General features: G+C 41.8%; 1 protein-coding gene across 3 annotated transcripts in view; it reads left to right on the top strand.

Annotated features, from left to right (window-relative positions):
- Positions 1-6,122: 6,122 nt before the first annotated feature.
- Positions 6,123-23,909, top strand: part of LOC145344964 (low density lipoprotein receptor adapter protein 1-B) — a 109,116-nt gene continuing 91,329 nt past the window's right edge. For all 3 annotated transcript variants that reach the window (XR_013887011.1, XM_080192362.1, XM_080192363.1), the window contains exon 1: positions 6,123-6,291. Coding sequence is in view for 2 of the 3 variants with exons in the window: in XM_080192362.1 (XP_080048488.1) it covers positions 6,207-6,291 (85 nt within the window). In the remaining variant the exon portion in view is untranslated. The remainder of the gene's footprint in view (positions 6,292-23,909) is intronic.

The following is a 23,909-nucleotide window of genomic DNA, read 5'->3' as shown; positions in this document are numbered from 1 at the left end:
GAGGGAACCGAGTGTAGGGTGTCAAAATTTGCTGATGACACCAAGATTGGTGGAACGGCAAATTGTGCGGAGGGTGTGGAGAGTCTACAGAAGGATCTAGATAGGCTGGGCGAATGGGCCAGGAAATGGCAAATGGAATTTAATGTTGGCAAGTGCGAGGTGGTCCACTTTGGTAGGAATAATGGTAGGGAGGATTATTACTTACGTGGCGAAAAACGGCAGCAAGCGACGGTGCAGGGGGACCTTGGGGTCCTTGTGCATGAGTCGCAAAAACCCAGCTTGCAGGTGCAGCAGGTGGTCAGGAAGGCGAATGGGATGCTGGCCTTCATAGCGAGGGGGATTGAATATAAAAGTAGGGAGGTCTTGCTGCGGCTGTATAGCGCATTGGTGAGGCCGCAGCTGGAGTACTGTGTGCAGTTTTGGGCGCCGTACTTACGCAAGGATACTTTGGCCTTGGAGGGAGTGCAGAGGAGGTTTACTAGGCTGATGCCGGAGTTGAGGGGGTTGAGCTATGAGGAGAGGCTGAATAAACTAGGCTTGTACTCATTAGAGTTTAGAAGAATGAGGGGAAATCTCATTGAGACGTATAAGATGATGAATGGGATGGATAGGGTAGAGGTGGAGAGACTCTTCCCGCTCAGAAAGGATAGTAGGGCTAGGGAGCACAACCTCAAGATAAAGGGGGGGTGGTTTAGAACGGAGTTGAAGAGGAACTTCTTCACTCAAAGGGTGGTGAATCTCTGGAATTCTCTGCCCGTTGAAGTGGTGGAGGGTACCTCGCTAAATATTTTTAAGACGCGGGTTGATGGGTTTTTGATAAGAGAGGGGATTAAGGGTTATGGGGAGAGGGCGGGAATGTGGAACTGAGCCACGACAGATCAGCCATGATCTTATTGAGTGGCGGGGCAGGCTCGAGGGGCTAGATGGCCTACTCCTGCTCCTATTCCTTATGCACCATAAAAAGCATTCTTTCTGGTTGTATCACAGCTTGGTATGGCTCCTGCTTTGTCCAAGACCACAATGAACTACAAAGGATCGTGAAAGAAGCCCAGCCCATCACACAAACCATCCTCCCATCCATTGACTCTGTCTACACTTTCTGCTGCCTCAGAGATGCAGCCAGCATAATCAAGGACCCCACTCATCCCAGACATTTCTCTTCCACCTTCTTACATCAGTAAAAGATACAAAAGTCTGAGATCATGTACCAAACAGTTTCTTCCCTGCTGCCATCAAACTTTTGAATGAACTTACATTAAGTTGATCTTTCTTGACACCCTAGCTATGATTGTACCACTACATTGGGCGCTGTTTCCTTTCCTTCTCTGTACGGTACGCTTTGTCTGTATAGTTTGCAAGAAACAATACTTTTCACTGTATACCAATACATATGACAATATTAAATCAAATCAAAATGAAGAGAAGTGACAAAGACACACACAGCTGGGAAAGGAGCAACAGAATAAGCTGTAAAGTGTTCACAGCATAGTCCTCTCTACACTGGGGAGATCAAATGTAAATTAGGTAATTCATTTGTTGAACATGTGCATTCTGTCTGCAAGTATACCCTCAACTTTTCTGTTGCTTGCCACTTCTCACCCTGGTCTTTCTATCCTTATTCTTATGCAATGTTGCATTGTATCTCAATTAAAACTCAAGGAACAACATCTATACTGAGGATTTCCTTGAGGTTTTTCTTGCTCTGCAACTGCAACCTTGGCAGATAACCCATTTGTGCTAAAGCTAAGCTGGTAGGGTATGAAAACCTGAGAGGAAATTTATCTATTAGGCACTTTGCAGTACTTTGACTTTGATCTTGACTTGAATAACTTTGAACTTTAGCTACAGTTTGCACTTTCTCTTCAGCATTTTAAGAAATTGAATACGTTCATTGCTGTTTTGGGAAAAGTGAACAATAGGTTGGTGTTTAGAATGGCCTTCCATCAGAACACTCGTCACACTTTACTGCCCTCTTCAATGGCAGGTTTAGTGGCTGAGGGGCATTTAATTAGGTAGGAGGGCAAAGGTGCTGCCTGCCTGCTACCATCTCGATTAAATCTGTGCCAGGAAGACTTGTGGGCAGCCTCACGCCTCCTCCCTGAGTCAACTAACTCCCTCAGTGGCAGGAGGGGTTCTCAGCATTTGCTTGCAGATGTCTGGGGGCTGGGGATACTCCCTTGTTCACTCAGTGTTTTATCAAGGGTCTCGGCAAAGGGAAGGGGAAGCCACTGAGAGTTATCCCTTGCTGCTGACATCCTTCCCCTGCCCCTACAGTCCCCCTCCCACTATTCCTCAATTGTGGCTGGGACAGTTGAGTGTAATACCAGCAGTGTTTAACTGGTGATAGTTTCTCTTTCCTCTTAAGAACTATAGTTATTTTATAGAACCCACCTGTGTCCTTGTTGACAACTTATTGGTTCCTTGTTCTTCATTACACCAACTTAAAAATTATCATCTCTCCCTCCAAATCAATTCATAACTTTGCCCCTGTTTAGCTGTGCAGTTCCCTCCATCTCTATATCTCTGCTCACAATCTATCCTCTTCCAGTCCTGTTGTCACATTCCTTTATTTGCATCATTAATGGCAAAATCTTTTGTCATCTTGACCCCAATTTCTGGACTCTCCTGAGACCTTGATGCCCTTCTACATTTCCTCGAACTTTCAAAAACCTTCTTACAACCACCCAATTTAAAGCACCTGACACCACCTCCTTTAACCCCCTTCCCACTCCTGTCCTGAACACCAACTGTGAGATGCTCTCTGCTACTTTGCTAGAATAAAGCTGTTATATAAATATGAGTTTGGTTTTGGGCAACCACACTTCAGAAAGTAAAGTTTAAAGTTTATTTATTATTCACAAGTCAGCTTACATTCACATTGCAATGAAGTTACTGTAAAAATCTCCTAAATTGGAGGGGGTCTATCTAAACTTATCAAACTATACCAAAGTTTAAAGACTTAAATTATGAGGACAGTCAGAATACCAAAGTTAATTTGTATTCACATTTTTTTACATCCAAATTGAACGTAACTCTGTGACAAGAAAACAAACCTTGGCAAAAAATCCTATTGTTACTATGATTTTGCTATAACTGTGATTTGCAACTCCAAGGCAAGGGTGCTATCAACAAAGGAGAGTTGACACTTTGAAATAAAATAAGACTGCTTTAATGATCCCACACAGAAGGATCTGAAATCTACTTCTGTCCTTTAGGACAGGGTTATCTAAACTAAGGTCTGTTGGCCAGCTTCAACCCTTAAGCCCTGGTAATTTTGTCAAAAAGACCAGATGACAAACTAAATGCTTTGTTGCCTTAACAATCGCAAAACATCTGATACAATTTGATGCCAACTGGCACATTGTTAACTGGAAGCTAAATTTCTCACACGAAACTTGATGTAAACTAAATAGTCAATGAAATTTTTAAATGTTCATGGTGCCATCAATTTTTATTGTATGCAAAACGAGTATGTTACCATAGATGTGACTTCCAAACCAGCACTGTAACTGTGTCTGACGGCAATTTTGATGACTTCCCTGAAAAAGAATGAATTTGTTTTCAAGCAGTTTGTATCATATCTCAATAACTGACTTGAGTGTAACTGTTAAGTTATTTTGGACTTTATTTTAAGGCAATTTAGAACATGTTAATCTTAAGAAATCTTGATTTCAATAGCAGAAATCTGATTTAGACTGCATAGAAGTGGGAGGAGAAAGAAGGACAAAAGGTCTAAACAGGGTAGATGCAGGAAGGATGTTCCTGATGACAGGGAAGTCCAGACCATGGGTCACAATCTGAGGATATAGGATAAACCGTTTAGGACTGAGATGAGGAGAAATATCTTTACTGAGAGAGTTGTGAGCCTGTGGAATTCTCTATCACAGAAAGCAGTTGAGGCCAAAACATTTTCAACAAGGAGTTAGATATAGCACTTGGGGCAGATGGGATCAAAGGATTGGGGGGGGGGGGGGGGGGTGGTGGCGGGGGGGAGCAGAAACAGGCAACTGAGTTGGTTGAAATGAATGGCAGAGCACGCTTGAAGAGTTGAATGGCCTATTCCTGCTCCTATTTTCTAAGTTTCTATGGCAGGAGCCTGCGAAGCTCCAGCAGATATTCTGTACATTTATGTTATATTACTGTATTTCAAGGTGCATTGAATACACTGTTACTCTGTAATAGTGACATAAACCTTGATCTGACTTTACAAATTACATGATAGAGTAATGCTTCCTGTTCATCGTAAAACCATTTGCTTGCACATAAAACAAATCCAAAAGATACAATACAATCTTCTCCATTATCCAACCTGTAATTTTATACATAAGTCAAACACAATTCAGGCTCACAAGGACCTGATGAGAGTAATATTCACATTCACTGCTTGGACTCCTTCATTTTTAAAAATGATTTGTCCAGACAAGCGTCCCATCTGCCTTCTGTAACTTGAGCTAATTTAAAATGCTGCCATCAATATTGTAATAGGCACCAAGTTCCCTTGACCTTTAGGCTCACTGATCTACATTGGCTTCTGGCCATCTAATGCCTTGATTTTAAAATTCTCATCTGCTGTTCAAACCACTCCATCGACTCGCCCCTTCCTATCTCAGTAATCTGCTTCTGCCTCCAATCCTCCAAGAACTCTGCATTCCTCTCACATTGGCCTCTTTTATCGCATCATTGGCATCTGTGCCTTCAGTTGTCTGGGTGTTGGGCTCTAGAACTCCCTTCCTAAATCTTCCCACTGCCTCGGAAAAGCAACCAGCATAATCAAGGACCCTACGCACCCCAGACTTTCTTCTACCTTCTTCCGTTGGGAAAAAAGTACAAAAGCCTGAGATCATGTACCAACCAACTCAAGGGCAGCTTCTTATCTGCTGCCATTAGACCTTTGAATGTACCTACCTTATAGTAAATTGAATTTTTTTCTACACCCTAGCTATGACTGTAATGCTTCATTCTACACTCTCTCCTTTCCTTCTCTATGTACAGTATGCTTTGTCTGTGTAATGCGCAAGAAACAATACTTTTCACTGTATACAAATCCAGGTGACAACAATAAATCAAATCAAATCAAAATCTTGCCTCCTCTGACCTCTTTTGGAGATGCCCCATAAAATATATCACTTTGACAAAGCTTTTAGTCACCTATCCCCAATATGTTATCCTTTGGTTGTGTCTATCCCACAACCGCGCCCCCCTCCCCTCCCCCAGTTTATGCTCTGTGGGCTTGAGATGGTTCATGACGTTAAAGGTGCTACAGAAATGCAAGTTGTTACTGCCGGGCGGTAAACTGATGAAGGGATAACTTGGTCCGTGACAGAATCTTCACTGAATTTAATTTTCATTGACTGGCGGATACATTTGAATTTCCAGCATCTGGAATTCTCCAGACTGATGACAGTGACACCCCAATTTATTTTTACATGACGCTGGGGATTTGTTTGAAAGTCGTCAGACTTCATTCACTTGGTATCAGGCAGAGAGAAGAAATGTCAGCCTTGAACGCGGGACCCAGAAGTTTAATGCCAGGATGCCGTCTTGTACCATGTCCCTATAAATTCAGCCCGTCAGTTGGAGCACAACTTATTTAATTCCAGCTAAAACACTGGTTAGAAAGTGAAGCAACGGTGCCTAAAGGATACAAACTGTCACTTCCCAACAGAACATCCTGGGCGATTGGATAGCCAGCGCCGCGAACGGAGTTAAAAGGCAATTTCCCAAACAGAAGCGTGTGTGATCACAGCAACCCCTCCCCAAAAATACTGGCAAGAAGCAGAGCACTGCCAGGGGATACTAAATAACGTTTGACTGCAGCATCCAAATTCAGTCCAAAGTTCCGCATTTGGTGGATGACCTTTCTCTCTCTCTCTCTATCCCCACCCTCACTGAAAGGCATTCAACTGGAACTACTGGGTGCCAGTCTCTGGGTGGAGGTCTCCCCCACATTCTCTCTTTTTTTTCAGTGGAGCAGCAGACCACATTCAAACCCAAAGGGAGCCGCCGCCTGAGGCTGCTGTGCAGTGAGCAGGCACTGATTATACAGGCAGCTGGAGCCGCGCCCCTGTCCCCGGCCGCTGCGTCCTGCTCTGTGAGTGAGTGAGTGAGTGAGTGCTGCCGCCGCCTGTCCTTCAAACCCATTCCACTCACTCACTGTGAAACCCAGCAGCTCCACACCCACCGCAACTACTTTGCACTCGCCAACTATGGACGCTTTAAAGTCGGCTGGCCGGGCGCTGATTCGGAGCCCCAGTATTAGCAGACAGAGCTGGGGGATGGCCAGGCACCAGAGTAAGTTTTTATTATATATATATGTGTGTGTGAATTTGTCGGCTCGGTACAACGACAGAGTCTCCGGTGGCTGAGAACAGGCGGCCAGTGTCTGCTCACTCCCAGTGGGGAGGGCAATCCGAGGCTGCCCCCCCCCATTCCCTTTTTTTTGGTAAAAAGAGAAAGCTTCGTGTAGCCACTTCCATCATTTATTCTGCAATGTGTGCTTCTCGTTATGAAAAATACAACATTGAAGTCGCTGCTTTGAATTATTCGGGCCTTTCTTTCATGCAATTAAGAGCAGAACGGGGTTCTCTGGGTCCATGTGCCCGCCTTGTAGACTTTTGATACGGTTTGTGTTTGGTGGAAATTATTTCAATAATGCTTTGGTCATCTATGCTCTTTCCCATACCTTTTCATAATGCTCTAATTAACATTAACTGTAACTAGTGCAATCACAGTTTAGCTGGTTTGTATTGCAGTGTCTGATTCCAGCTTGAAATGGAGTTATTTCTAAAAATGCCACTCTGTGACAAATTTCAGTTCATTCAGCAGTTTTTGCTTGTTTGCCTGAGGGTGAGTCTGATTATAAATTGAGCACAATCAAGGCAAGATAGGCATGCCTTTCCTTGCTCCGTGATTGTTTTTAAAGCAACTATTGATATCTAATCACAAATTTTATAAGAAGGATTGGTTGTGTATGTTTGCCCTTCAGAGTGAAGATGGTCATGTTCATTTTTTGGGGTGTATGTTAGGGTGCCTGTGGTTACATAGACGACTGTGCCTGGAAGGTTTTGCTACAAATAGAACAGGACACAACAGATGATTGTGTTTTGGATGGGTTGCTGGCTTGGGGTTTCTTCTCTCTCTTTCTGATTATGTGCCTGATTTTAAAGGAGGCCATACTACTTTTGTTTTGGTTGCACCAGGTGCAGTGATTCTGGGTGTACTTCTCCCAGGCTGGCATGGTGGTACAGTGGCTAGCACTGCTGCCTTACAGTACCAGGGACCTGGGTTCAATTCTGGCCTTGGGTGACTGTCTGTGCGGAGCTTTCACGTTCTCCCCGTGTCTGCAGTGGTTTCCTCCCACAATTCAATGATGTGCGGGTTAGGTTGATTGGCCATGCTAAATTGCCCCTTAGTGTCCCAAGATATATAGGTTAGGGGATTAGCAGGGTAAATAAATGCATGGGGTTATGGGAATAGGGGCTGGGTGGGATTGTTGACAGTGCAGGTTTGATGTGGTGAATGGCCTCCTTCTCCACTGTGGGGATTCTATGACTCAAGTGAGTAGCAAAACTCCTAAGCAAAGCCTTCAGAGTGTGTTCACAACACTTCCTTTGATCATCACGAGAACGTATCCTACACTAGTGCACTCAGAAGTTTCACTTTGGTATGAGAATGTCAGGCATTCTGGCTACATGACCGGTCCAGTTCATTGTGACTGTATCAATATGGTATGGATGCTTAGCAGTTCAGGCAAGCACCTCAATGTCAGGTATTTTGTTCTTCTGTTTGATGTTCTGAAGGCCGCTCGAGTGTGACTTTGTATCAGCATCATGCCAAGATGCTCATTCATTTTCACAGAAACATGGAAAATAGAAATTTGTTTTCTATGTTTTTATGAAATTAGTTGAACACCTTGGAGCATAATGGGCAGGACCATAGATTTCCAATTTGGCTGGCAGGCAGACTTGCTTCTTTTCATTCCCAGTCTGTTGAAGGCTGCACTTGTTTTATTGAATCTTACCTGTGTCTCGTTGTCAATTTAGACAACTCGTGAGAATGTGCTGCTGTGATAAGAGATTTTATCCATTGCTGACAGGATCTGGTTAAGGCCTGAGATCCTGGGCTTGAGATAGAGCTTTCCTGCTGAAAATTATTTCAGTTTTTGTCATGCTGATTGGAAGGCTAAAGTTACCCCATGCGTTGGAGAACAAGTTCATGTTACAACACATATCGAATTTTTTTTTTGAAAGCATAGCTGGAATAAACATGCTGAAGGGGGATGGTGTGAACATGCAGCTCTATTTAATTCCATTAATGACAGGGAATGGGCCAAAAGACTCACCATCATCCAAGAAATGTGTGCATCTTGCCATGGATCTGTCAAATCTTAGTGATGAATTTGCTAGGGCGGCTGAATTCCTTCATTAAGGTGCTTATACCTGACTATACTAAAGGCTTTGCCAGGCTAACAAATGGGGTCCATGTTCTGTTCTTGGCATTTTTGCTGGAGCTGTCTAACTACAAACATTATATTGGTGGTTCTTTGACTTTTTCTGAAATTGCACTGCCTCTCAGACAGCTGAACCTGGTTGAGATATTGCATTAAGAGGTTCAGTGGATTCTGGCGAAGGTTACATCAGCTATAGAGAGGAGTGAGATTCCTCTGATTATCACAAGATTGATGAGTTCCTTCTCTCTTGTATAGCAGGACAGTGGAGGTAACTGTGTTCCTTACACTCGCATAAACTGAAGAGCTGAGTGTGTTTCTTGGCTCAGCTTTTGAACACTTCAGTACTGAAAGGATTAATTGATTTTGGGTGGAATTCTCATCTGGGAAATAAGTCCTGTGTTGGGGGAGGTAACATGGAGTGTGTCCCATTGCGGACACCAGTGAGAAATCAAATTTCCTAGTTGTAACCTCATTAATGATGCAACTGAATATATTCCACCGTATTCCATGCCAGGCAGATCTGATGGTGTGTAATCTGCCATCTTATCCAGGTTCCATATTGAAAAGATGCCCAGTATCACTGACCCATAATTGGACTTCCAGGAATATTTAGGCTAGAAGATGTACCGTCATGCTCCCCTTCCCCCTCCAACCACTGCCGAGGTCCAGGGTTGCCAGTGGCTTCCATCCCAAATTCAGAAGGCAGCCCTTGACATTGTTGAGGTGAGACCTAACATCTGTACGCCACGTTGTCCCAAATGTGTTTTTCGCTGCCTTGTTTTCCCGCTGGTATTGCAGGTATCGGTCATGCGTGGTCGGATCTTCACTGCAGCTCATTAGCGGGAAGCAAATAAGTTTTACGCTGGTCTCCAGTGGGATCCTCAATCTGCCATGGTGGGCACCAGCAGAAGATCCTGCGGGAAATTTATGTTGATGTGAAACCATTTTCTGAGTCTCCCTGCCGGGTTCTTCCCCCATTCTCTCACCTGCCATTGAATCCATCGGTGGTGGCTTGGGAGAATTCCACCTCTAGATTCATGTTGATGCTTGAAATAAATACCCAAGATTTTTAAATAATCCTTAATGGCTTCAAAACTAACCTTAGTTAATTAAGTATATAATTTCCCTCACTGTTTGCTGTTCTTATTCACATACTGAAGGTGTGGTGTTAATGCGTATGTGTAGATTGTGATTTCTTTTTTGTGCCTTCATTTGGGAATGGCAAATATCACATCACTGTAAATCTATGATATGTAGATGTATTAGATCTTTATAAAGTTATCTTTTAATTTGACACCATTGTCCAACACAAAATATATTTTATAGATTTTTATGGAACTTTTTTTTAGTTTCTGATTATGAATCCCATTCTTTGGATTGTGATTGATCTGTGTATTTCCAGAAATTCTAGAAATAATATTAGGAGGGAATTCTCCCATCCTGCCCGCCACAGGAATTGTAGCGGATGGGGGGTGGACCACACAAAGGTCCATTAACCTCGGATGGGATTTTCCAGTTTTGGGGCAAATGCTGCAGGAGAATCCCACCCATTATTTCTGAATTCCAGCATTCAGAGAAGCCTTGTACCATACTCTATTTTAGGATAAGTTATTTTAGCAACATAAGAAATCTTGGTATTGGTTCCATCTAATCATAGCTGGTTTTGGCCAGGGAATTTTCAGATGTATGTTAATGGAGATGGTCTGGAATATTAATTGAAAAAGTGTACATACTGCTTCCAAAAAACACATTGGTGATGACATTGCCAATCTTGTTGAAGGCCAGCATCCAAAAAGTCCTGGTTTTAATTTGTAACATGGTATGTTATCAGAAAGATTATTGGAATGACACTATAGAAGATGCACATGTAAAACCCATGGTTTAGGTCTAAGTCTTTAGATTTAGTTGAAGATTGCTATTTCTACCAGGAGTCTTGCCATGATTTAAATTTTGCATGTTTCTCTACAATCCATCTGCTGATCAGCAAGATGGATCAGAGTTTATGATTTTAAACTGAAGAAATTTTGGAGATGAATGTTACTTCAATAATTAATTACCTTGTGGTTGGAGTACCAGATGTGGTGCTAAATTCTAAGTGAGTCACATATTATGGTTGGAGTTAATTTGCAGGGAGGTGAAAATACTTATCTTTTGCACACTCTCTCTTGCACACTCTTTTCAGGCACTATATCCTTGGAAGACTTTGGACCGTGGTTATGCCTGGCAGGGGGCTGTAGTGGTTTGCTAGAGCAACCCTATGAGTGAACCTAATCGTGAGCTAAATCAGCTGAATACTGTTCTTATGCACAGCTGACGTGGTGTCTAGTCTGTAATTGAGCCTTTCTATTCTGACATAAGATTTAAAACAGAAATTGAATAGTAGGAAACATGACTATCTGGCTGTACATAGTTGTTTTGGGAGGGGGTGAGGTTTTGGTTGTGGGAGATTGAGAAGCTTACACTGTGCTCTAAATTATCTTACCAGCCTGTCACAGTTAACATTCCCATTAAGTAAAGTAACTTATTATTTGACTGGTCTCCCTTAATTCTTGTAGGAGAATAGTAAAACTATATTATTGCTGGCCTTCAACCTGTTTTGTGGGCTGTTCTTTAAAAATCTTGGTACATCTCCAGTGCAGTTTGAGGACTCCAATACAAGTGGTCTGGACAAAATACTGTGCTGATGTGCCTGTTATTGTAACCAGATTTACCAGGTATATACAAGGAGAATCTGATTTGCATTTTTCTTGCGCTTCTTTCAGACTGCTCCTCTCCCTTTTTGAAAATATTGACATCTTTGCTCATATATTGTTTCACAGAAACTAGTGCCTTCAGATACCTTGTGTAAGTCATTATTCATCTGTGTTAGTGAATGTTGACAGACTTTGAATTGTGTGTAGCATCAGTGAGGAGTCTATTTTATTGCCTGTCAACTTACACATTTCTATCATGGGTCACTGCATTGCTCTCAGAAACAGGCAATTTAACTTTTTATTTTGCTTTCAGGATGTAGGTGATGCTGACAAGGCAGATTTTATTGCTCATTGCTAAGTATCATGAGAAGGTGGTGGTGATCCTTCCTCCTTGAAGTACTGTTCTGCTGGGTTGCAAAGACATATAAAGAAAGTAATGAGGTGCAAAAAGAAATAGAACCTGTTAACAATATTTAAATCTGTTAAGGGAAGGGAAATGGCAAAGGGGAATGTGGGCGTGCTGTGGCAAGATGTTGGCAAGACTATAATGGTTATAGGAAAATAGCAAATTAATATTTTGTATCTATTTTTATTCACCAGCCCACGTTATTAAATACGTTTGAAAACAGCAATGCATTAGTCATAATCTAAAATTTTGGAAATGTACTTTTTCGATTTCATATTGCAATTGGTACTTCCTGCATAAGATCCTTCTATTTGTTAAATATCAGATAGGATATCCTCAAATTGTTATGCCCCCCCCAGTGAGAAGAAGTGAACTGGCTCTATTTTGTTACTCAATCCTCTTGGTTGATCCAAAGATAGTAAAAAGTCTGACAACACCAGGTTTTAGTCCAACCGATTTATTTGATAATACTCACAAGCTTTCGAGGTTTCCCTCTTCGTCAGGTGAAACCTCGAAAGCTTGTGAGTATTATCAAATAAATCGGTTGGACTAAAACCTGGTGTTGTCAGACTTTTTACTGTGTTTACGCCAGTCCAACGCCGGCATACCCACATCATGATCCAAAGATATGCAGGTTAGGTGGATTGGACATGCTAAATTGTCTGTTAGTGTTGAAGGACTAGCCAGGGTAAATGCATGGGATTATGGATATAGGGCCTATATCCATAAAATAGGTAGGATTATGGTGGGTGCAGAGTTGATGGGCCGAATAGCCTCCTGCACTGTAGCATTCTATGATTCTATAACATGATTAATTCAAAATGATCCTGTCTCCTGTGGATACCTTTTCCTAGTCCCAATGAATTTATGTTTTAAAAGAAGTCAATTTAAAAGAGTGAGTTTATTAGCTACCTAAATGTTGGTTGAAATTGTCCATCCTTGTTTGTGGTTGGGATTTTTTGGTGCCTTTGAAAATGAACAGAGTTTTGTCGGGAATGCCAAATTTTCTGCTTTTGCTCAAAACAAATGAGGCCAAAGAATCCCATTAGCAATAAAATACACACGCACAGGTTAGAAATGAGAAGCCTAAAAATAAGTTTTGTTTTAAAGGTATACAGATCAGTCTTTGACTTGTACAGGAGCTGTCAATGGTGAAACATTGGGTGGTACGATGTCTCAGTGGTTAGCATTGCTGCCTCACAACACCAGAGACCCAGGTTCGATTCCTGGCTTGGGCCACTGGCTGTGTGGAGTTTGCACATTCTCCCCATTTCTGCGTGGCTTTCCTCTGGGTTCTCCAGTTTTGTCCCATAATCCAAAGATGTGCAGGTTACGTGTGTTGGCCAAGTTAAATTGCCCCTTAGTGTTGGGGAACTGGCTAGGGTAAATGCGTGGGGTTATGGGGATAGGGCCTAGGTAGGATTGTGGTTGGTGCAGATCAATGGGCTGAATGGCCTCCTTCTGCACTGTAGGATACTATGATTGCCGCCATTTGAGATTAGTGGTTCCAGTAGCACTGACTTCACCTGTTTAGTAGTTGGATTTGAGATTCCCAGGTTCTACAGCATAGCTGAGAGGAGTTTTTCTGCCTCCTACTTAGCTGCGGCTTTGTCAACATGGCTGCTTCAAGCAGTCAGAGGGAGAGTGGAAGACTTTAATTTTACCTGTGACTGCTAATATCTTTCCTTGCTTCCATGTCACACACTCCTACGCACCTAGCACTGGTCCACACTGACCAAGTTTGAAGTTGGCTTTTTAATCCCAGTCTCCTGTATATTCTTGGAAGGTGAAAATTCAAAAAGTCTGGAAGATAGTTTGCATGACACGATTCTTGCTGAAAGGATAACCAGCTTCTGTCCTCTCTACAGGAGATTACAGTTAGTTGCTTTTTGCCTTTAACATGGCTCTGTCTGGGAAAAACAGTATGATATCCCATTGTCTCTCAGGACTTGGTATCACCCACAAAGAAACTTTCGTAGAATTTACATCCTCAGCCATCTTTGGCTTGTATGTCTCTTTTTTTAAAAAAATGCATGTCTTATTTAAAAGTTCACCATGTCTATATGTAATTTCTGGGGTTTGTTCTACCATATTAATAGTATTTCAGTTTTAATTGTTCTTTGACATTTTCCAAGGGCTGTTATTATGTTATTAGGAATACTTGGTGGAGTTTCATAAGGTACAGTTATTTCAGCTAAGTTCACATTTTGACAGTTAAGAGGCTATTAAAGGATTAGCTTGAGTAGTAATTTGCTTTTGTTTGATGTTGGTTGAATATTGAAATTAAAAGTCTTTAAATGGGTTTCATGAATGGAGCTTCTCTTCTCCATTATTAAGTATGTATGAATGCGAGCTGCATTAGATTCTGCTGATGTATGAGGAGAGATTGACTAGGTTAAGATTGTTTTTGCTGGAGTTCAGATGAATGAGGAGGGGATCTCATAGAGACTTATAAAATTCTTACAGGACTAGACAGGTTAGATGCAGGGAGGATGTTCCCAATGGTGGGAGAGTCCAGAACCAGGGGTCAGAGTCTGAGGATTCTGGGTAAACCATTTAGGATGGAGGTAAGGAGACATTGCTTCACCCAAAGAATGGTGAGCCTTTGGAATTCATTACCACAGGAAATAGTTGATGCCAAAACATAGAATGTATTCAAGAGGTATCTAGATATAGCATTTGAGGCAAAAGGAATCAAAGATTATGGGAAGAATGCAGAATTAGGCTATTGAGTTGGACAATCAGCCATGATCGTAATGAATGGTGGAGCAGACTCAAAGGGCTAAATGGCTTCCTCCTGTTGCTATCTTCTATGCTTCTAGATTTAGAAGTTTCCTTTTTTTTTCCTGTCCACCTAACTCTGGAGGTCTGCCCGCAGTGGTATTAGGTGAGTGGCTATGGAGGTGGCATGGGAGGGTTGATTGGGGGACATGAGTTTGCATGGAGTGGCAATGGGGATGTTCATGGATGGTGTGGGGAGGAGAGGTGTTGTGCTAGTACTGGTGAAGGCTAAAGAACCTAACAAGTTACAAATTCCCAGAGAACTTTGCCTGACAGGTCTTCTAGTCAGCCCACCTTGGCACTTGCTTGTACCTGTGACTACTTGACGATATGCTTCTAAGGCTAATGGGCCCAATTCTAATCAATATCTGCCTCCCCAGAGTGAAAATTGGGCCTAACAGCTCTTTAAGCCGAGATTGAAAATTTCCTGACTCGAGCTATCAGCGTCAGTTTTGAAAATCCTGCCCCTGATACTTTTAGTCAGTATCGAGCTACTGTCAGTGGTTCAATGCATTTATCCAGAGCTGCATGTTACTTTAAAAATGTGTCTATGACAACTTAGTAGCTACCAGCAGTTGTCATTTTCCAAGAGAAAGCTCCAAATGTTTTTCGAATGGCTCCGGGACTTCATTGTTTTACATATGTGAATGGCCTTATCGTTAGTGAGTTTCTTAATTGCAAATCAATGAACTAATCATCCAAGAGAATGGGAAACTGCTTTTGGACTAGACATAATTATTTACATATAAATGGTAAAATCTGGTGCATTTATTGCAGCTTTACGTATATAGTTTCCTTGATAAAGGGGAGTAAAATGCAATGTAACAGTGTTCCTTAAAATAGTGAACTTTAAAAAATTTTTGATCTTACAGTTGGAGAGTTTTATGGTTTTGTAAAGATATTAAATAAAAATTTTCATGATTAAATGTGATGGCAGGCATTCTAAAAATATTTCCAGTAAAAGCCCCCCAGCATTATTTCTTATTCTGACAGTTGACTTTAACATGGCTCATAAAGAATCTACATTTTGCAAGATTTTGTGGTTTGTTTTCATTGACTCACTTGACTGATTTCAAAAGCAGATTTCAGAACATTGTTTTGTAATTCTCTGCTAGTTCAGCATTTCTTTTGCAGTAAGAAATTTAAGAAATATTGACAACCAATATGGCATCTTTTAACATAATTTAACAGGAGCATTATATGACACGAGCTACATCAGGAGATAATAAGACAGATAATCAAAAGCTTTGTTAAAGAGGAAGGTTTTATGAAGTGAATTTGCAAGAGGAAAGTTGAGGTGTGGGGAGGATATTCCAGAGCTTGGAACTTGGGCAACTGAAGGCACATCCTCCACTGGTGGGGCAGTTAATATCGGTGAATGTACTAAAGGCCAGAGTTAGAGGAGTGCTGGGATTTCAGATGTTTTTGGGGTTGAAGAAAATTAGGTGCACGGTCATGGAGAGTTTTGAAAATGAGAATGAAAATTCTAAAATCAAGGCGTTGCACGATCAGGAGCATGGGTGTTAGGGGAATGAAACTTGGTGACAGTTTTAAAAAAAAGACAGAGTTATGAATGACCTCAAGTTTTCAGAGGGTAGAATGTGGGAGACCAGCCAGGACTGTGTTGGAATAGTTAAGTCTAGAGGCAGTGGGGCCGTGGTTGAGGGTTTAATCAGAAGATGAGTTAAAACAGGGGCAAATTCTAGCAATGTTACGAAGGTGTAAATAATGACCTTGGGCTGGAATATGACACCAAGATTACAAACAGACTGACTTGATCTCAGATTGTTGCCTGGGAGACCGTTGGAGATAGTACCTATTAAACAGCTTGGAAGAGGGACCCAAAATAAATGGCTTCAGTTTTCCCAATAATTAACTGGAGGAAATTTCTACTCGCCCAGGAAACTTGTAATTTTCCCATCTGTGCAGTTGTTAAGTTACTTTCAATCGAGGTAGTAGCAAAAGTCATGGACCTCCATACCCTGAATTTCATTGTCTGAAATTAATTTGTCTGGGTTGGATTTGTGCACTCTTCAGTACTGGTGCCAGTCTTGGCTCAGGAGTAGCACTCTGGTCTGACGTGAGGCTTAAAGTCTCACCACAGGACATGAACAAAATGCAGCCCAAGAAACTGAATTCTAGTGTTGACAGGGGGTGTTAACATAAGTAATTCTTTCTCAATCACATAATCTGAAGGAATACTGATTAATAATTTTTTTAAATCTAAAAGAGCGACATGTAATTATATAGTGCCTCCTAAGATAATAAAAACTCAAACGCTTTCTCCTTGGAGAGACAAAGGATGAGGGGTGATCTGATAGAGGTGTATAAGATGTTGAGAGGCATTGATTGAGTGGATAGTCAGAGGCTTTTCCCAGGGCTGAAATGGTTGCCACAAGAGGATATCGGTTTAAGGTGCTGGGGAGTAGATACAGAGGAGATGTTAGGGGTAAGTTTTTTTTTCACTGAGTGTTGTGTGCATGGAATGGGCTGCCAGCAACGGTGATGGAGGTGGATTTGATGGGGTCTTTTAAGAGACTTTTAGATAAATACATGGAAGATAGTAAGATAGAGGGTTATAGGTAAGCCTAGTAATCTCTGAGGTCGGGACATGTTGTGGGCCGAAGGGCCTGTATTGTGCTGTAGCTTTTCTATGCTTCACCGGGAGCAATACAAAGCAAATTTGACACCAAGCTGCACGAGGGGATATTGGGACAAATGGCCAAATGCAAAGAGATCGGACTTCAGAAATATCTTAAAGGAGGAAAGAGAAGTACAGAGGCAGAAAGATATAGGCAGGTAACTCCAGAGCTTTGGGTATAGGGCAGTTGAAGACATAGTCACAGTGGTGGTGCAAATAAAATTGTGTGTGCTCAAGAGGCTGGAATTAAAGGAGTGCGGATATCTTGGAGGGTTGCGAGGCTAGAGAAGATGACAGAGAATGGCAAGGTCATGGAGAAGTTTGCAAAGAAGGATGAGGAGGCATTACTGAACTGGGAGTCATTGTCGTGAAATTATCCGTGGTGTTGATTGTGAGTTCCAAAGAAATAAATTTAACTTGTTATTTATTATTAATAAGTCTAGCTTGTCATAATTTGTATTCAAAGAAAATAATGTAATATTTAATCCATAGTTAACGTAACATGATATTTTCTGCTCATTAGAAACCTGGGTAATTTGTGATACTAGTTTTCATAGACAAATGGCAGGTCTTGCAGAATATGGGAAAAAAAAGCAGGAATTTTTAAAGGCAACACTAGAATCAGAGCTTTGAATATTTAAAAAAAAAATTACTGCTCTTTTATTCAGCAGAATTCTGAAAACTCAGAGCATTTTTAAAATAATTTCCCATAAGCAGTATCTTTCACCTCACTTCATGCTTCTCTATACAGGATCTAGGCTGAAATGAATTAGGTTGCTATGCCCTGATAAGAAGCACATTTGATAGACGTTCACCGGACCAGCTGTTTTAAAAGGTTTAGCTTTGAATTTCTGTTTTTGTTTCCAGTCTGTATATCATTAAAGTTTTGGAAAAAGCCCCTTTGATCACCCTTAATTACTCCTTTTAGTCACACTATTTCCATCATGCACACTTGCCCACATAGCTACCAGTCTTTTTGATTGAAGCTTCCCACCTCCAGTATGCATCTTCAAGGAACTTAGCACAATAATGATGTTAATTTTAATGCCTTCATTAATGTCGATTGTATTTTTTTGAAGAGGTGACCAGGTGAGTAGATGAGGGTGGTGCAGATATATAGCTTTATATGAATTCAGCAAAACATTTGACAAGGTTCCACATGGGAGACTCATAAAGAAGGCAAATACACATGGGATAGAGAGTGATTTGATAAGGTGGATTCAAAATTGGCTCAGTTTTTTGAGGCAGAGGGTAATGGCAGAAGGCTGCTTTAGTTACTGGAAGCCGGTATCCAGTGGCATTCCTCAGGGATTGGTGTTGGGTCCCATGTTATTCGGCTTTTATATAAATGATAGGTGACTATGGGGTGGGGGGAGGGGGTGAAGGGGAGGGCAGGCAGCTAGTAGGATTAGTAAATCTGTAAGATTGGCTGGGTGGTTAACAGTGAAATTGGGTGTCTTGGACTACAGGAAGATGTAGATGGGATGGTCAAATGGGCAGATAAGTGGTAGTTGGAATTTAACCCTGAAAAGCAACGTGATGCATTTTGGAAGGAATAATTTGACAAGGAAGTATTCAACGAAGGGTGTTAACCTTGCTCCAGTTAATTGATAGACACACGAATTTTAAATCAAATTACGTCTTTTTTGGGAAAATATTGAAAAACTTTAAATACTTATGACTGCTACAAGACTGAATCTCTCACAGTTAAATGCTCCTATATCACTATAAATTTACTATAATTTTACTAGTAATCTCATGGTTTTGTAGGAGGGGCTCTACCCACTCATGTTGGTCAGGCATGGAATAGGGTCCGACATCATCAAGTTTACAGCTTGTGGTTCTTCTCTTCTGACCTGTTCTTCAAAACTCCAATTTTGAGATTGGCTGGAAAACATGCAGTTCTGCACGTAAGTATTAATCATAGACATGTCATCCAGATTTGTTTAGTGTGAGCTGGCTGACCTTAGGACAGTGTCCTAAGCTGCCTTAATACCTAAAATCAGCCTTCTGGTTCCTATCTGTTTGATTTTTTTTTAAATGACTTTATTACCCATCATAAAACCAAAGACATTGACAGGTAAACAGAGCAGTCCACTTCCTCAGCTGGAGTTAAACCTTCTGTCCTAAGTTAGCCATGTTTCTCATCAGGCCATAGCAGAGACCTTTCTTTGGCCATTTCGAATTAGACAATAGCATGACACTAGGAAGATCTGAGGAGCTTGATGTGTTTGTCCATGGATCTCTGAAGGCGGAGGGGAATGTTGGTGAGGTGCTGCCTTTGTCAATTGAGTCATAGATTGTAAAAGCAGTGAAGTCATGTAGGGGTTGTATCGAACTTTAGTAAGGTCACAGTTGGAGTACTATGTGCAGTTCTGATTGTCACATTATTAGAAGGACGTGATTGCACTGGAGGGGGTGCAGAAGAGATTCACCAGGATGTTGCCGGGGTTGAAACATGTGTTATGAAGAGAAATTGGATAGACTTGTGTTGTTTTCACTGGAGCAGAGAGTACCAAGGGGTGACCTGATTGAGGTACGAGGTTATGCGGGACTTGGGGTGGATATGGAACAGCTGTTCCTCTTAGTTGAAGGGTCAGTGACAAAGGAACGCAAGTTTAAGGTGAGGGGCAGGAGGTTTAGAGGGGAGTGGAGGAGGAAATCCCTGGCAAACTCGCTTTGAGGTTCCCTTTCCTGCCATTTACATACCCTTTTCAGCAGCAGTTGTTGAATATAATTGGGAGCAGGGACCTTGACTAATTTGTTTTCTCTCTTAGATTAGTGATGCTAAGACCTATTATAACATTGTAACTGCTTCAATGAACTTCATATTGACCAGCAATTAAACCTGTGAACTTTGGGACTCTCGTGGCTTTCGGCTACGACAAAAGAACAAGCAAAGGAATTGCAGACCAACAGACATAAAAGTCTGATCTTGGAGATATGGCTGTTATGTGTGGGTGGACTGACCTTCGAAGATGGCTGGATCAACAGGATTATTGCCAAGGAGAGTACAGCTGTAAACAAGAGTATGTGGAGCAGCTTGAGCTATTTGTCACTGCTAATAGTCCTGCTGTTAATCAGGCGGTGGGACAAGGGTGATATTTTTATTAGCAGCGGGCTCAAAAGTATATGAAACACAAATTTTGCTTGTCCCTGCTAAACCAAAGGTTACGTTTTGTGAAAGCTTAAGCAACACAACCATGCTGATATTGGAGATTCCTGAAGCCAGGTATTTGTGCCCAGTGAAAAAATTGGAGAATTTATCGTGGTTTTGAAAAGCTGTCCAGCCATTGTAACTTGAGAATTTCAAGACAGCATCGCAGGACAGATTTGTACATGGTTTAAAAATCGAATGCATTTTGCAGTAAGTTGCTGACATTGCCAAAGTTAATTTTCGGTACTGCTTGCTAAACAGCATTGTCCATGGGCATGCTGGAATGTGATTGGAGGGAAGCCAGAGTTAATAACCACCAGTCATCTGCTGAATTAAATAAGTTGCAACTGAGTAAGTCGAAAGCCCCATCAATAGCTGTTAGAAGTATGACAATGTCCTGCTAACAGTGTTTAGGCCAACATTGGGCATAGAATTGCCCATTCCTGAAGGTAGTGTAGTGCAGCTGCAAGACAGGATCATCTTGCCGAGGAACATTGAAAAATGTAACTGGAGGAAAGCGCAGACACTGTCAAACAGCACGAAGCCAGTGAGAGGTTGGTGGAGACCCCAATGACCCAAAGCATTGGGATGTCCAGTGGAACATCCGTGGGCATCGTAGTCCTGGTAGCATTGGATGGAGCTCCAGAAAACAGTGAAAAACTGAGTCAACATCAACTGGAGAAATCAAGCATAGAATTATGAAATAATAGAAGAGAGAAAATTCCCATAATGGAAAATGTTTCCATTCCAGTCACAGACAAACAAGCAAAATTGCACATCATGATAGTGGAAGAGTGAAAAACCAGCCTTGTTAGGGAGAAACTGGTAAATAAAACTGGAATGAGCTTTAATGCATAGAACCAAAATTCACAACACGTGATGACATGATTGCCAAACACACTCAGGTGTTTAGTGAAATCAGCCAACTGATTTCAGGGGTATAAAGTCAATGTATGGGTTCAGAGGAATGCACGACCAGTTTATTTAAGGCCTCACCCTGTACCCTAAGCTCTAAGGGGGAACTTAGACTTGAGACTCAGAACATGATCTCTAAATTAGAACAGAATAAATAGGCTGTTCCCATCGTAATGGTGCCAAGGTAGATGATAAGAGTAAGAATATGCGGTGATTATAACGTGAGTGTAAATCAGGTACTAGAATCTACTTGATACTTTGCCAAATGTGAAGGATCAGTTCAATGTTGTCAGGAAGCCAGATTTCTTTCAAAAGTGGATCTGCCAAATGACTATCTGCAGTACGAGTCTAAGTCATATTTGATAATACGCACATGTCTATTTCGGTTTAATAGGCTGTCATTTAGTGTTTCTTCAGGCCCTGGAATTTTTAGGGATGTGAACCAAATTTTGTAAGGCATTCAGGGAGTAGTGTTCTATTCTTCAAATGTGTAATACTTCACAACTTTGTGGGCCATGGTCAGTAAAAATGGATTACGCCCTATTGAGAGTAAGGTAGAAGTAATAGGAAATGTGCCACATGCTTGGAATATCCCTGAGCTCAGATCCTCCTTGGATCCTAGTGAATTACTAAATTTGGTTAAAAACCAAATTTGACAACCTTATTGCATCCATTAATGGGACTCTGGAGGAAGGGTGTTCTGAGGAATTGGACAGGGCAGTGTGATGAGGCATTCCTGTTGTGTAAAAGTCTATTGGTAGATGGTATGATGCTCGTACGTTATGATGTGTCCGAACAGATTAAATTAGAATGTGATGATTCTCTATCTGAAGTAGGGGCTGTGATTTCTTGTACTGAATAATGGTGAGGAGACATTGATTTACTGCCTCATGCACCCTCAGAATTGTAGATGAAGCATTGTCTTTGATTTTTAGAGGAAAAGTATTTCATAAATACTTGTCAGAGAATTGTACAGCGCAGAAGAGGCCCTTCAGCCCATTGAGTCCGCACCCAACTCATTAGAAACACCTGAACTCTCATCTAATCTGATCTGCCAGCAAGTAGCCCATAGCCCTGAATACTATGATATGCCAAGTACTCATCCAGATACTTTTTAAAGGGTGTGAGGCAACCTGCCTCACTCACCCTCCCTGACTATCACCCTTTGGGTAAGAAAGCTTTTCCTCACATTCCCCCCCACCACCACCACCACCACCACCACCACCACCACCACCACCATGCTAAATTCTCCGTCAGTGTACCTGAACAGGCGCCAGCGTGTGGTGATTAGGGGATTTTCACAGTAACTTCATTACAGTGTTAATGTAAGCCTACTTGTGACACTAATAAATAAACTTAAACCTCCTGCCCTTCAACTTGAACCTATGTTCCCTTGTGGCTGACCCTTCAACTAGGGGGAACAGCTGCTCCTTCTCCACTCTGTCCATGTTGTTCATAATCTTGTACAACTTGATCAGGTAACCCCTCAGTCTTCTCTGCTCCAACAAAAACAACCCAAGCTTATGCAACCTCTCTTTTATAACTTAAATGTTCCATCCCAGGCAGCATCCTGGTGAATGTCCTCTGTACCCCCTCCAGTGCAATCACATCCTTTTGATAATGTGGTGGCCAGAACTGCCCACGACACTCTAGTTGAGGCCTCGCCTAAGTTCTATACCAGACTTCCCTGCTTTTGTGATCTATGCCTTGACTGATAAAAGCAAGTGTCCCATTTGCCTTTTTCACCACCCTACTAACATGTCCTTCCACCTTCAGAGATCTGTGGACAAACATGCCAAGGTCCCTTTGTTCCACCGAACCTCCTTGTGTCCTACCATTCATGGAGTACTTATTTGTTAAATTACTCCTTCCAAAGTGTATCACCTCTCACTTTTCAGGGTTAAGTTCTATCTCCAATTTGACCATTCCATCTAAATCATCTTGTAGCCCAAGACACTCAACTTCACAGTTAACCACCCTTTCAATCTTTGTTATCTGAAAACTTCTCCAATTCTACCCCCACATAATTATTAACGCCATTTATATAAATCACAAATGTTAGGGGGACCAACACAGATGTCTGTGGTATGCCACTGGCTTCCAGTCACTAAAGCAGCCTTCTGTCATCATCCTCTGTCTCCTATAACTGAGCCAATTTTGAATTCATTTTATCAATTTCTCCTGTATCCTAAGTGGGACCTTGTCAAAAGCTTTGCTGAAATCTATGTAAACTGCATCAATGGCACTACCCTTGTCTACACACCTGATCACCACCTCAAAAAATTCAATCGAATTTGTTAGGCACACCCTCACTCTGATGAAGCCAAGCTGACTATCCTTGATCAAGCTTTGCCTCTCCAAGTGGAGATAGATGCTGTCTTTCAGATTTTTTTTAATAGATACATAGAACATAGAACATTACAGCGCAGAACAGGCCCTTCGGCCCACGATGTTGTGCCGACCAGTTAAAAAAACAATGACCCTCTAACCTAAACCAATCCCTTTTCGTCCATAAACCTATCTACGGACCTCTTAAATGCCCCCAAACTAGGTGCATTTACAACCGCAGCAGGCAGGGCATTCCAATCCCTCACCACCCTCTGGGTAAAGAACCTACCCCTGACATTCGTCCTATAACTACCCCCCCCTTAATTTAAAGCCATGCCCCCTCGTGCTAGCTTTCTCTATCCGAGGAAAAAGGCTATCACTGTCCACCCTATCTAAACCTCTAATCATCTTACATGTTTCAATAAGATCCCCTCTTAGCCGCCTTCTTTCCAGTGAAAACAACCCCAAATCCCTCAGTCTCTCCTCATAAGACCTCCCCTCCATACCAGGCAACATCCTGGTAAACCTCCTCTGCACCC

This window comes from Carcharhinus amblyrhynchos, chromosome 7 (assembly GCF_965287045.1).
Source record: "Carcharhinus amblyrhynchos chromosome 7, sCarAmb.v2.hapA, whole genome shotgun sequence".
Lineage (NCBI taxonomy): Eukaryota > Metazoa > Chordata > Chondrichthyes > Carcharhiniformes > Carcharhinidae > Carcharhinus > Carcharhinus amblyrhynchos.
The sequence above is the reverse complement of the archived record's forward strand: the minus strand, read 5'-3'. Positions and strand labels throughout refer to the sequence as shown.